Source organism: Gavia stellata, unplaced genomic scaffold, assembly GCF_030936135.1.
Source record: "Gavia stellata isolate bGavSte3 unplaced genomic scaffold, bGavSte3.hap2 HAP2_SCAFFOLD_104, whole genome shotgun sequence".
Lineage (NCBI taxonomy): Eukaryota > Metazoa > Chordata > Aves > Gaviiformes > Gaviidae > Gavia > Gavia stellata.
The window spans coordinates 54,544-68,319 of record NW_026776390.1 but is presented as its reverse complement, the minus strand read 5'-3'; the positions used below and the strand labels follow the sequence as shown (position 1 = coordinate 68,319).

General features: G+C 57.6%; 1 protein-coding gene across 1 annotated transcript; it reads right to left on the bottom strand.

Annotated features, from left to right (window-relative positions):
• Window positions 1-4,955: 4,955 nt before the first annotated feature.
• On the bottom strand, window positions 4,956-11,124 carry LOC132320933 (histone-lysine N-methyltransferase 2D-like). The gene is made up of 10 exons (XM_059834575.1): window positions 10,972-11,124; window positions 8,274-8,326; window positions 8,029-8,153; window positions 7,606-7,697; window positions 7,425-7,514; window positions 7,030-7,154; window positions 6,520-6,786; window positions 6,188-6,301; window positions 5,917-6,035; window positions 4,956-5,746 (listed from the first exon to the last, which is right to left on the bottom strand). The coding sequence occupies exons 1-10, from the start codon at window positions 11,122-11,124 to the stop codon at window positions 4,956-4,958; spliced, it is 1,929 nt and encodes a 642-aa protein (XP_059690558.1).
• Between the last annotated feature and the right edge of the window lie 2,652 nt (window positions 11,125-13,776).

Here is a 13,776-nt window from a genome sequence, read left to right as displayed (position 1 = left end):
TGAGGGAGCTGGGGTTGTTCAGTCTGGAGAAGAGGAGGCCGAGGGGAGACCTTATCACTCTCTATGGTTTCCTGAAAGGGGGTTGCAGAGAGGTGGGTGTTGGCCTCTTCTCCCAAGTGACTAGTGACAGGACTAGAGGAAATGGCCTCAAGTTGCACCAGGGGAGGTTCAGGCTGGATATTAGGAAAAAGTTCTTTACTGAGAGAGTAGTGAAACATTGGAAAAGGCTGCCCAGGGAGGTGGTAGAGTCACCCTCTCTGGAGGTGTTCAAGGAGCGTGTGGATGTGGCATTGTGGGATGTGGCTTGATGGGCATGGTGCTGTGTGGTGTGGGTGGGTTGTTTTGGTGTGGGTTGTGGGTGTTTTATGGTTTGTGGGTGGTTTTGGTTTTTCTCTTTGTGCGAGTGTGTGTAGTGGTGGGGTTTTTTTGTTTTTTTTGTTTGGTTGGTTGGTTTTTTGTTTTGTTTTGTTTTTTTTTTATGGTTGGCCTTGATGATCTTACAGGTCTTTTCCAACCTTAGTGATTCTGTGATTCCCTTCATCCACTAGGCAGACAACCTTATCATAGAAGGAGCTCAAATTAGATAAACAGGACTTTCCCTCTGTGGACCCATGTTGACTAGTGTGAGACTAGTGAGTAGCGGTGCCTCCCAGGGCCCCATACTGGGTCCGATCCTGTTTAACATCTTCCTTCATGTGGGGTTGATGGGGCAGAGTGCACCCTCTGCAAGTTGGCAGATGACACCAGGCTGGGAGGAGCGGCGCTTAGGCCGGGGGGTCGTGCGGCCATCCCGAGGGGCCTGGGCAGGCTGGAGAGATGGGCTGACAGGGACCTCACGCAGTTTGGCAAGGGGAAGTGCAAAGGGTGCTGTGTGGGTGACGAGCACCAGCCCAGGCTGCCCAGGGAGCTTGCGGAGTCTCCGTCCTTGGAGATGTTCCACAGCCCTCTGGACATGGTCAGGGACAACCGGCTGCAGGTGGCCCTGCTTGAGCAGGGGCTTGCACCAGGTGACTTCACCCTCCAGGTCACCTCCCGGCCACCTTCCCGTAGCCTGTGATTCTGTGAAACGGACACCTGGAAGGGGATCCAGCCACCAACGCTGTCACCCTCGGGCGGCCATCGCCATCTCCACCAGGAGGCTGCAGCCCATGGAGAGCCCAGGCCGGAGCAGGCTCCTGGCAGGAGCTGCAGCCCCCGCAGAGGAGCCCAGGAGGCAGCAGGTTCTCTGGGCGGAGCTGTGGCCCGTGGGGCCCAAGGGGGCCGGGGAGGAGCGCGAGGAGGAAGGGGCAGCAGAGATGAGGCGCTGTGGGCCACCCGCAGCCCCCTTCCCCGTCGCCCTGCGTCGCTCGGGGGGGACAAGGGGCCGAGGAGTCGGGAAGGGAGGAGTGAGGCTGAGCCTGGGAAGAGCGGGGCTGGGGGAAGCTGGTTTCCTTTGCTTTTGTTGCTGCTCTCCTGCTCCCTTTTTACTTGGCAACAAATGACATCAACCTTGCCCAGGTCAGGCCCTGCTCGCCTGTGAGGGGGCACAGGGTGGCTCTGTGAGGAGAGGCCCAGGCTGCCCCTGCCCGCCCAGCAACAGCCACGCCATTGGCCACAGCTGAGCCAATCAGCAGAGCCGAGGTGGCCTGTCAGTCACAGCCACCTGGGGTGGGGCTGGAGGGGGCAGAGGCTGAGCAGCCTGAGGAGAAAGGTGTGAGGGACGGGCCGGGGGCAGCGGGGGGGCCCCGCTCCCCAGCCTAAACCAGTTCCCACTGTTTGAGGACACCCGTGGTAAGGGCAGCTCAAACCCATTTCCCTCTTCCCAGCCTTCCTGGCTGCCGGGTGCAGCCGAGCCAGAGGCCGGGCAGGGGAGGCTCGTCCTGCCAGCGCTGCTCATGGCGGCAGAGGAGAGAGCGCCCTGATCCTGCTGAGCGCAGGGTCGCTCTCCCGCCTCGGCTGCCCCTCGGCCCGGCACTGCTCGACACGCCGCTGCCGCACACAGGCTGGGCAGTTTGCCTGTCAGGCGCTTGGGACAGCTGCCCCAGGGGGGCAAAGGGGGGAAAGTCACTGCTCCGTCCTGCTGCTGAGAGCGTGATCGAGAGAGAGAGAGATGTCTGCAGCGGGCTCCCCTGGGAGGAACTTAGGCCTCGAAAGACCAGATACCATACCTTAAAAGTTGCTCTCATATGGCAAATGTTGTTTTCAAGGCCTATTTGACTGCTACGGAGCTCTCTACCAAAGAGCTGAGTCCAGGGAGAAGGGTGGACGGGAAGAAGGATAGGGAGACCATTCCAGCAAACTTCCATGCTTTCCAGTCATTAATCACCAGGCAAAGGAATTAGAAATACTGAAAACCAAAACGCCAGGCACGCTGACAGGAGAGCTCATGGCAAAGTAACGTGCCCCACTTTGCCTGCCCCCAGCACAACCCTAGCTCGCCAAGAGCAGAGAGGGCCAAGAGCTATTTTCAGTGGACATCAGACAGACAGATGCCTAGAACAAAACTTGCTGGGGAGGATGCTGCCGTTAGACTTCTCCCTTTCTCGGAAGCTGATGTACCTGGACTGAACAACAGGGATAACCCAAAAAGTAGTCAGCTTCCTTGCACTAACGAAATCACACAAGAGCCCAAAGCCAGATGCCTTCCCTGCTCTCAGTCCCACCTATCCAACAGCTCAAAATCTTCCCAAAGCAGACAAATCAGCCTAGCAGGCAGGGCATGAAGCCACACTCCAGGCAGCCCCACAGACCCCACACCAACCAAAGGCACGGGCAGAACCAAGCCAGAAACTCACCTTTGCAGGGCTACAGCAACCACTGCCGCCAAGCACGGCTGAAACTGCCCGTCACCTTGCGTTTTTGCAAGTCTCCTCATGAGACACCTCTGCCTTTCCCTCCTACACTGTGTTCTTTAGTACAGGAAGAGGCACCTGGTTGATCTTCTCTTTAACAGGTTATTAGACTATTCAGCTATCCAAAAGAGAGAGGGAGTGAGAGAGAAGAGAGAAATGCAGATGAACTGAACTGCAGAAGAAGATCATTGACTACAAAGCAAAAGACCCAGAGACCAGCTGGTGGTTTTACAGGGACAAAAGCAGGTGCAGGAAGAAGTACACAGAAGTGTTTGCAGGTAAAACCTAGCAGGAGACTAACGATTCGTGATCTTACCCAGTATCACTAGAAGGCAGAGGCTGCTGTCAGAGCTGATTGGAGATGTGCCAAGACATTTAATAAAGTCAAGTTGCTGTTTCCATCCAGCTTAAAAATGTCAACTTACATCCCTCTCCTGTATTGGAATATCCAGACAGCGAACCACCACTGGAAGCTTTGTTCACAAGGCAGTTGTCTGACAAACCACTTTGTGACAAAAAGCAACAAGACGATTCAACAGGAGCACAGGCTGTGCAAATGCAATGTTTGCCAACAATCTCATACAGAGCAGACACTAAGGTCAACCCAAGAAAATTTAGAGACCTTGCCAAGTGATGTGAGTGCCACAGCAGCTCCACTGGCAGAAAACCTCTTGACTTTCAGCTGGACTTGGGAAGGGATTTTTTAAATCCTCTTTCCTCTGCGGCTACCCCGGCAGCTAGCAGTGGAGCAGTGCTGCCTGGATCCCCTCCTGCAGCACAGCCGAGCAAAACAGCAGCACAATGCAAACATCAGCCTCCATCAATGGCCCTGAGTGACCGACATCAGAGGTTCAGAAGAAGGAATAAGGCAATTGAACTCCAAACAGAAACACATCATTTACTACCGAGGCAGAGCAGACAGCACGGTGTGTACGATCATGAAGTACTGAGACACGATTTCACCTCACATGGGGCAAGTTAGAAACATCTGAGGGTGGCACCCCAGCTCCTCTCACGGGTGGCCAGCCGGGTGCCCGAGCTGCTGACAGAAGCAACCAGGGAGCACAGTGTGACCACACCGGTGCCCAGCACCTTTTGAGATGCACTGCTGGCACTGCTGCAGGGACAGGGCTTGTTCCCACCAGAGCAGGTGCAGCACCCGGCAGCACCCCCGAAACCTCCAGCATGCACCTGACACGGCAACACCCCCAAACCCTGAGGTTTCCCCTCAAATTGGCAGCACCCACCAGACCCAGACACACACCCCAAAAGCTGTTTGCAACCTCCAAACCCACAAACACCCCCGAGCCCAGGAGCACACCTTAAACCTGTGAAGGGTCCCCCAAGTCCAGAAAGAGCTGCCAAATGCAGAAACAGCCCCAAACCGGGCACCTTTCTGCAGATCAGGCAGCTCCCTCCAAAACTGGCAGCACTGCCCAGCCCCAGCGGGGCGCAGCCGCCTGAGCCTGGTGGGCTGAGGCCACGCCATGGCAGCAGGGGCAGCCCCTGGGCTGGGCCCCCCCAACTTGTCCAAGACAGGGAATGGCGGCTGCAGCAGGGAGCCCGGGGTGGCCCATGTCCGACAGCAGCCTCACCACCAGCCCAGCTGCGCTACCACGGCTCCCTGGGACTTGCCAGGGCACTGGGGCCCAGTCAGGGCATCCTGGGCAAGGCTGCCCTCCCCGGGGCAGGGAGTGCCTGGGGGAATGGCGGAGCTGCGCCCGGAGGAGGGGAAGAGCTGTCTCAGGGTAATGGGGAAGGGGCAGAGACTGCGGGTGCAGACGGGGCTCAGGGGGTGTGTGTGAACATCGCACCAGGGAAAAAGCGCTGCTGCGGAGCGGCACTGAGCAGCAGCTTCCTGGGGCCAGCAAGGCCTGAAGCACGTGGCCAAGGTGGTGGGCAGCTGGCCAAGGCCAGCCGTAGGGAGGCAGGTCTGGGGAAGGTGCTGCCAACCGCAGGGGAGAAGACAACCCCCCAGTCCCGTCCCCTAACGCTGCCCCTCAAGAAAGGCAGAGGAGGATGACTGACAAATGAGCGTGGGATCTTCCAGGTCAGATGAGATGAGCAGCCAACTTTATTGTGCTGGGGGATGGGGGCCAGCACTTGGAGCTGGTGCGTGACCAGTCAGCAGCGTCTTCCAGGCCGGCTGTATGGTTTTTGCGCCCGACGCTTTAACCGTGAGCGGTGTCGGATCCGGTCTGGCCCAAGGTGGCTGGAGCAGCTGCTGGTCTCTAGCGCCAGAGCGCCACAGGACAGCCCTGATGCCACCTGCCTGGCGGAGGTGGAGCGGCTCCTCTCGAGTGCCAGGGTGCCAAGGAGGAGCCCCTCTGTCACCTGCTCAGCAGTGCTGGGGCTTCTGGGCTCAGCACTTGGGGCTGGCACACAGCTGGTCCCACGGTGTTTTCCAGGCCGGCTGTACGGCTTTTGCGCTTGACGGTGTAACCGTGAGCGGTGTCGGATCCGGTCTGGCCCAGGGTTGCTGGAGCGGCTGCTGGTCTTGAGCGCCAGAGCGCCACAGGACAGCCCTGATGCCGCCTGCCTGGCGGAGGTGGAGCGGCTCCTCTCGAGTGCCAGGGTGCCAAGGAGGAGCCCCTCTGTCACCTGCTCGGCAGTGCTGGGGCTTCTGGGCTCAGCACTTGGGGCTGGCACACAGCTGGTCCCACGGTGTTTTCCAGGCCGGCTGTACGGCTTTTGCGCTCGACGTTGTAACCGCGAGCGGTGTCGGATCCGGTCTGGCCCAGGGTGGCTGGAGCGGCTGCTGCTTTCAGGCACTGGGGACCTGTGGGATGGCCCCAGGGGTGCCTGGGTGATGGTGCTGGGCCTGCTGCTCTCATACACCAGGGAGCTGTGGGAAAGCCCTGCTGCCGCCTGGCTGGCGGTGCTGCAGCTGGCAAGCTCTGAATTGTCACTGGAGGCTGTGAGGGGAGGCAGGAAGGTCAGCAGCACAGCCACCCAGCTCCGGGCAGGAGAGGCCATCGTGGTGCCCACAGCCCTCCTGGAGCCAAGCCCACCCTAAGCCCCCCCTACCAGGCCTAGCCTGGCCCCTGGCCCCAGCGCAGGGGCACCCGGGTGCTTTGCCTCTTACCAGTGCCCAGGCCAGCACAGCAATCACACTCCCAGGTGGTTGTGCCATTCCACAAGTAGGAGCAGCACCGGTGGATGCCTTCGGCAGCACAAGAGCTGCACAGGAGCAGTTGCCAGGACCTGTGGAAGCAAACGGGTTGCTGGTTGCGAGGACAAAGTGACACCAGCAGGGGACTGCCTGGCAGAGCCTTTTTTCTAAGTGCTTCCTCCCCGAGCCTGTGCGGAGGCAGAGCTCCCGTGTAGAGCCCTAGACTGCTGCTTTGGCAACCTACCCCTCTTCCTCTGCCTGCTCCCTGCCTCTCGGGCAAAGGCACTTGCGGGCACTGCAGAGGATGTGCCTCTGATATACCAGTCCAAAGGCTTGGTCGCTCTCCCATGATGGTTGTCTGCCGGAGAAGGAAGGGAAAGTGTTGAGCCCCTGCTGCCCCAGCATCAGGCAGACCCAGGCCGTCCCTGCTCTCCCGCCCCGCCCGGTTTCCAACTCCTCCATGAAGCTGCGGACAAGAGTCAGGGGACAGCAGAAGGCCAGGCCTGCCGGGGCAGTCCCTGGCCTGGCACCACGCTTGCGCCTGACGTCTTGTGACTTGGGAAGAGAAAAACCAACCTCTTGGAGACTCGAATCCCCATGGTGAGCATTTCCATCACAAAAAGATCTTTGTCTTGGCAATGCAAGCAGCGGAAGCAGACGCCAGCATGGATAGCCTGCTTCTGGATGCAGCTCCGGTGGAACCAGGCGTGTTGGCATGCTGGGCACACCATGGTGCGGTAGGACTTTTTGTCCTCCACAGGGTCCAAGCAGATGATGCAGGTGCTGCTCTGCTCTGGAGTGGCCTGCACTGCCTGCTTTGGGCGGTGCTCCCAGCAGAAGGACCTGGGGGGAAGATGGAAGGGATGGGCAAGGTGAGATGAGACGTGCTGAGTCCCTCCCTGGCAATGGTGAGGAGGGCAGAGGAGCTGTGAAGGAGCCCCAGACCCTGTCCGGGCTCTGGCCGTGGCTGTGGCTGTGGCAGGCTGCTGGGAAGTGTCCCTGTAGGTTCCTCGCTTGGGTGCCCACTGCTGGCAGAAGGGGGCTTGGAGACAAGGAGGCTCCTGCGCAAGGGCCGGCAGCCCTTACCTGTACAGCCCGAAGAACTGGGTGACACACTCGCCCTCTGAGGCGCAGGGGAGATGGAAGCTGCGGTCGCACCCCTTCTCCCGGCAGGTGATGGTGGCGCCCATCTCGCCGCAAACGAAGCAGCGCTGGAAAGAGCACAGCGGACCCATCAGCAGTAGGCTCCGGGCATGCGTGGCTGGCCCCACGCCACTGGGCTGTGGGCACTGCTGGCTCACACCCCACAGATCCGCATGGTGCATGAGGCTTTTGCTTGTGCCGGAGCCTCGGTGGAGCTGCTGGGAGCAGGCATTTGTCCCAGAGCTGATGGAAGGGCTGGGATTTCTTTCTTGGGGGCCAGGAGGAGCTCCCGCAAAGCTCTCCTGGTGCAAACCTCCCTGCTCTTGCCAGGTCCTCACCTTCTGGGCTGCCTCCTGGATTGCGCGTCTGGTGTCCTCAACAAGAAACCCGTTCCTGCGCTCTTGCGGAAAAAGCCCGCTGGCAAGAAACTGCAGAGCAGAGAAGGCCAGGAGCGCATTAGATCAGCAAGGAAGGGACTATCCCTGGCGGAAAGCTGGAGGGAGTCCCGGGGGAACTCACCAGGCAATAGGTGTGGGCACAGAGCCCTTTCTTTGTTGTTTTGCACCCACAGATATCTGGGTCAGCCTCTGCCCGGCGACACAGCATGCATGCTGAGGGGAGAGAGCAAATGCCGCTGGGAATGAGCACCTCTGCAGGGGAAGTCTCCCTGCGGGATCACCCCCAAGGCCCTGCTCTGACCCTGCCTAGCTGGCTGAAGGGCAGGGCTGGGGCCTTTGGAGAAGAAGGGGGCATAGCAGGCACGGGTGCCCCAGCAGGTGCCCACAGCCCAGCCTGGGCCCCGCTTGCTGAGGAGGGACCCTGCCCTGGGGTGCTTGGGGAGCTCCTGCCTTCCCCTGCCACCGGTCTTGGCCACACACAGACTGCCCCGACAACCCCTCTGCCAGCCATGGGGAGCTGTGGGGAGAGATACTTTGCTCTCACCTTGCTCCCTCGAGTCGGGGTCCTGCTGCTTCATGGCGAACATGGTGCACGTCAATGGCGAGCGCTTGGAGAGCCTCTGCCCCAGCAGTGCCGGGGTTTCTCCTCCAGACGCTCCTCTGCCAACCCTGAGGGAGCAGCAGGACACGGTGAGCTTGCAGCACAGGCCCTGGAGCCCCAAGGTGTGAGGCTGCCCTCCTCCCTCGGCAGCCCTGGGCAAGCCCCTTCCTCGCCTGCCCTCTCCTCACCTCACCAGGTCGCACTGACACACGGCCGGAGCCCAGCAGCCCTTTATCCAGGCCTTGGCAATGCGTCACAGTAGCCGCTGTGACATCACCACCACACGTCTGCGTATCCCCTCAATATGGGCAAGGGCGCCCTCAGCTACCCGCCCCACCCTGTGACACGGCCACCGCCTCACGGTGGTGGGTCTAAAGTGCCGAGGCCAGGGCTGAGCCCTTGGCACCCGAGTTGGGGGGGCGGCTGCTCTTGCACCCGTATGGGGCTGCAGTGCTGGCACAGGTCGCCCAGAGAGGCTGCGGAGTCTCCTTGGAGGCAGGCCCATCCCGGCTGGATAGGGGTCAACTGCATGGGGATGTGGACTGCACTAAGAGTGGGGACTAGGATGTACCGAGCAAGGGGCTGGAGACCTTGAAAAGTTTGGGTTCTGGGGACACTGCAAGCGTGTGACAGGGGTGGCAGCAAGCACAGAGAGGGGGACCTCACTGAGTGTGGAGTTGGTGGCAGCGCTGAGCATGTGTACTGGTTTTGGATGGGACAGAGTTAACTTTCTTCGTAGTAGCTTGTATGGTGCTATGTTTTGGATTTGTGACCAAAACAGTGTTGGAAACCCACTGATGCTTTCGCTGTGGCTGAACAGGGCGTGCACAGTGTCAAGGCCTCTTCTGCTTCTCACACAGCCCCACCAGCGAGTAGGCTGGGGGTGCACAAGAAGCAGGGAGGGGATACAGCCGGGACAGCCGACCTCATATGACCAAATGGATATCCCAGACCTTATGACGATGGGCTCACAATAAAATTGTGGGGGATGGGCAGGTTCCGGAGCTGCCATTGGCATGCTAGGCATCGCTCGGCTGGTGGCGAGGAATTGCGTTTGGTTTGCATCACTTGTTTTTCTTTGTTTTGTTTTCTGTTGTGGTTTGGTTTATTTTCCTCTTATGAAAGTGTCTTTACCTCAACCCATGAGTTTTTGCACTTTTACCCTTCAGATTCTCTCCCAAGAGAGAACTGCGTACATTTAGATGCAAGCCCCCTGTGCAAGTGCGCTTAGTGCATATTTATTACGTGAGTTTGCACAATTATGTTGGAAATGTGCTGCTTTCAGCTGGTTTGGTATAGTTTCTTTAGCAGCAAACTCACTTGTACAGCTGAGGTCATTGTCAGTCAAGCTCTCTTGTGCAGGTGCTTGTGATGTCATACAGCTCTTGCCAGGCATCTCCAGGAGCATTTTGTTTTCTTCTGGAGACAAGTGTATTGCCAAACAGCCACCCCAGACTCTTCTCATTAGCCACCCAAAGAGCATTGATTATGTTGGGGGAAGGTCCATGCCCTGTTGCAGCCCTGGGACTTCTCCCAGGCAGCTCCGGAATGTTTTGACCTCCCCTGGAGACAGCTGAATTTGGCAGGTAGCACACCCAGACTCCTCCAAGGAAGGCAACTGAGGAATATGGTCAATGTTTGAGGCAGGTCCATGCCCTATAGCTTTCTGGGACTCTAACGAGGCAGATTTGGACTGTTTTGGCCTTTGCTGGCTATAGCCCACACCTCCGGTAGAAGCTCCAGACCTCTCCTAGGCAGCTACATGAAAAGTGTTTTCAATGTTTGAGGCAGGTCCCTGCCCGATATCTCCCCGGGGCTCCTCCCTGACATCTCCAAGAGTGTTTTGGCTTCCTCGGGAGACAGCTGAAGTCACGCGTGGCACCCCAGACTCCTCCTAAGTAGTTGCCTGAAGAGTTTTCTGCATGTTGGAAGCAGGTCCATGCTTGTAGTGTGTTGGTCTCCTCTGGAGAAAGCTAAATTGCGCAGGGAGCAGCCCCAGACTCCTCCAAGGATGCAACCGGAGGAGTTTTGTGTATGTCGGAGGCAGGTCCCTGCCCCGTAGCTCTCTGGGACTCCTCCTAGGCAGATTTGGGATGTTTTGCTGCTCCTGGGTATAGCTCCAGTCCCTGCCTGTGACTGTCTGTGTAGTTATCTCTATATTTAGCTGTACCTCTCCCTGGAACAGCCCATCTGTGTGTAACGGTTGCTGTGTTTGTATCAGCGCCTTTATGTGTGATGGTTCCTCTGTCTGTCAAGTTACCTCAGTCGGTGATGGTGTCACTTGCTGTATCCGCTGTTGTGTGGGCAATTGCATGTGCGCTGGATCTGTGACTGTTCTTCTCTCCTTAATTGTATGTGCAATTGTACCTGTGTCCGGAATGATATCTATTTTGTGCCTGCATCTGCAATTCTATCGGCAATTCCACGTGAATCTGTGTCTGTAATTGCATTGGTCTGTGTGATGGTACCGGTACCTGTATTTCTGCGGGTGCCAGTACCTGTGCCTCTACTGGTATCTGTAGCTGTACCTGTCACTGTACCTGAAACTGTATCTGCATCGCCAATGGTCTGTGTGTCTTGCAATGCTTCGTGTACGTGCACGTGTGTTTGGTTTGTGTGTGTGTATGTGTAATTCTCCCTCTAGCTGAAGCAGTGTCAGCAAGGGTATCTCTAGTGGTATCTGTGCCGCTAACGGTCTCGGTGTTGGCGTGACTGTCTGTAAAGGTGTTGCTGCCTCTGTACTGGTATCGTGATCTGTGGTAGCAGGGGTAGTGGCATCTGCACTGGTATTGCTGTCTGCTTCGGTATGCGTAATGCTATCGATAGCTGCCATGGCCTCTGCATCTGCCATGGCACCTGCAGTGGTTTCTTCAGCTGCAGCGGTACCTGCACCCGCAGTGCTATGTGCTTTGCCAGTGGCGTCTGCAGGGTGATCAGCAGGGGTAGGTGCAGCTGCAGTGGGGCCTGCAATGGGATTTGAACCTGCAGCGCCATCTGCAAAGGCACCTGCATCTGGAATGCTCTGTGTGCTACTGTCATGGCGTCTGCAACCATCCGGTGAAGACACCATTGCAGATGCAGGTACCAGTGCTAAAGATAACTATAAATAAAGATAAACGTAAAATTTTGGCATCCACTGTGGGGCTATAGGATCCCGATTGCTCTGATTCATCTTCTCTGGGTCCGAACCTTACTGCTTTACCTAAACAACCAAATCCACCCATGCTAACCCTTTTACAGGAAATAATTGTCATGCTTCAGGTTTCTGTGAAGGTTCTACCAGCCTATTTACACAACTTGCAGGGCAATATTGGGTAGGTGGAGAAAGGGCATTCGAGGATTTAGCCCCATCCTGAGCTGAAAAGTGTATTCTAGGTGCATTACTACCATCCAGACAGGGGCCCTGCTGAAGTCCCAGGGAGCAGCCCCAGACTCTCCACACGTAGCTAGATGGTGGGTTTTGTCCATGTTAGGGGCAGGTGCATGCCTGTCATCTCCTCGGAACCTTTCCCAGTAATGTCCCTGATCCTTTTGGCCTCTTGTGGACAGAGCTGAAGGGCCAGGAAGCTGCCCCAGACTTCTCCAGGGTCGCTACTTGAGGAGTTGTGTCCATGGAGGCAGGTCCATGCCCAGAAGCTCCCTGGGAGTCCCCCCAAATTGCTCCAGAATATTTTGGCCTCCCCTTGAGACAGCTGAAGTCCCACGTAGCAGCCCGATTCCCCAAGGTAGCTACCCGAGGAATTTTGTACACGTTTGAGACAGTTCCATGTCTGGTGTTCTCCAGGGCTCCTCTCAGGCATCTCCGGGAGTATCTCTTTTCATCTGGAGAGAGCTGAAATCACGGGTAGAAGCCCCAGACTCCTCCAAAGTGGCTGCTTGAGAAATTTTCTGTATGGTGAAGGTCGGCCCATGCCCAGTAGCTCCCTGGACTCCTCCCTGCACCTCAGAGAGTCTTTTGGCTTCCTCTGGAGACAGCTGATACCCACGGGACCAGCCACAGAGCCAACCCACCGGGCAGTTTTTCCTGGCAGTCTTTCTCCTCTGGAGGAGGTTCCTCCCCTGCTAGCCCCAGAACAGCTGCAGCTGCCTCCTTAGTTTGCTTTTCTTTGTAGTTTCCGTGTATTTTGCTTTTTTGCTGTTCTTTTGTACTCTTGGGTTTCCCTCCTGTTCTTTTATTTGTTAAGGGAACGGAGTGCCAGCTCGTCTTCCTCCCAGGACTCCTGCCACATGGCTCTGGGGTTGGGTTTTCCGCTGTGTGAGGTTTTTTCTCCTTGTAGCCCCATGCCTTTGGTGAGTCCCTCCCAAGCAGGGACGGGGCAGCAGAGAGGTGCCTTTTGTAGCGGACTGGTGCTCTGCTCTGGCATCTTTGCCTGTGTGTGTTGTTGCAAGAGCAGAGCTTGGATGGAGTGCAGGGCTGAGGGCTCACACGTGCCTGTCAGGGCGTGTGAAGAGGTGCCGGCTTCTGCTGTGCAACATCTCCTCAGTCCACCTAAGAGGAGGGAGATGATTTGTGCTGTTTGACAGGTCCGGGCAGGCTCTCAGAGGCACAGTGGAGAGAGACTGATTCCAAAAGCATGGTTTGTCCTAGCGGAGCGTGGATGTCCACGAGAGGTGTAAATGTTCCCCTCTGGACACTGATATTCTTGACCCATTACAAAAAGGACACGCAGGCAGTGACAGGGAGGTGTTGGTTGGACCCTGTGCCGGGCAGGGATTCAGCTGAGGCAATGCAGGCATCTCATCCCCAGCTGGAAGCCCTGGGGCTGGAGCGGGATTCAGCTCCCCCCATGCAACCACAGGTGTTAAGGGATGTCAAGACTGGCCACCACTTGCAGCCATTCCAGCCCAGAACCCCTCCTGCCGTGCTGCTGGAGCCCAGTACAAACCAGTAGCAGCCAGTATGGTCCTGCCATCTCCTGGAGCCCAGCCCGGTGCCTGAGGACCTCAGGTCTTTTCCCAGGCTGAGGGATGCAGGTGCCACTTTTCCGCTCGCAGGTGAAACTTGTAGCGAAGCTGAGCACACATCCCAGAGATGCACACACAGCGATACACACAGGCAGAGGACACTGACAGGGCCAGTCACACGGACTGCCACAGATGAGGCACTGCTGGCAACAGCACCCACATGCAGGACTCGTGTAAAACAAAAACACAGGCAGCCACGTCCCCTCCGCCTCTTGGGCTGGCTCAGACAGGAGGTCACCAGTGCAGGCATCTACATGACACACTTTGTTTTCACAAGCACGTGCATGGTCCTGGATCCCAAATGTACCGGCACGGCCCCTCTGTCTCCCTGGTACCCCTGCCCAGATCTTGTCCCTCTGACCCACCCCACGGGTCCCCCACTCGCTGGCTGGTCCATCTTGGTGCTCCCTGACAACATGCAGCACCCCCGCATTTGTCCTGCAGGCCCCCCATGCTTCAACATCTCCTCAGGTGCCAGCACGGACCCTCTGCCCGCATGATACCCCAGCCCAGACCCAAGGTCCCCCTAGTCACCAGCTGGTCCAGCTTGAAAGTTGCTGGCGAATGCACACGCACACCCCATGCACCCCGGGTCTGGGAAAGATCCAGACACTCCCAGAGCCTCTCACTCGCCTCCCTCATGCTGGTCCCCCCAGGATCAAGTGCTTCTCAGGACACACACCATTCCCGCCTGTGCTGGTTTTGGCTGGGATAGAGTTAATTTTC

Coding starts and splice junctions, on each gene's coding strand:
- LOC132320933 (XM_059834575.1), bottom strand. CDS start 11,124: ATGACAGTAGCACACAGAGCATTCCAGATGCAGGTGCCTTTGCAGATG. Junction 7,698..8,028: donor CCCCGACTCGAGGGAGCAAG/GTGAGAGCAAAG, acceptor CTCTCCCCTCAG/CATGCATGCTGTGTCGCCGG. Junction 6,036..6,187: donor GAGCAGGCAGAGGAAGAGGG/GTAGGTTGCCAA, acceptor TTGCTTCCACAG/GTCCTGGCAACTGCTCCTGT.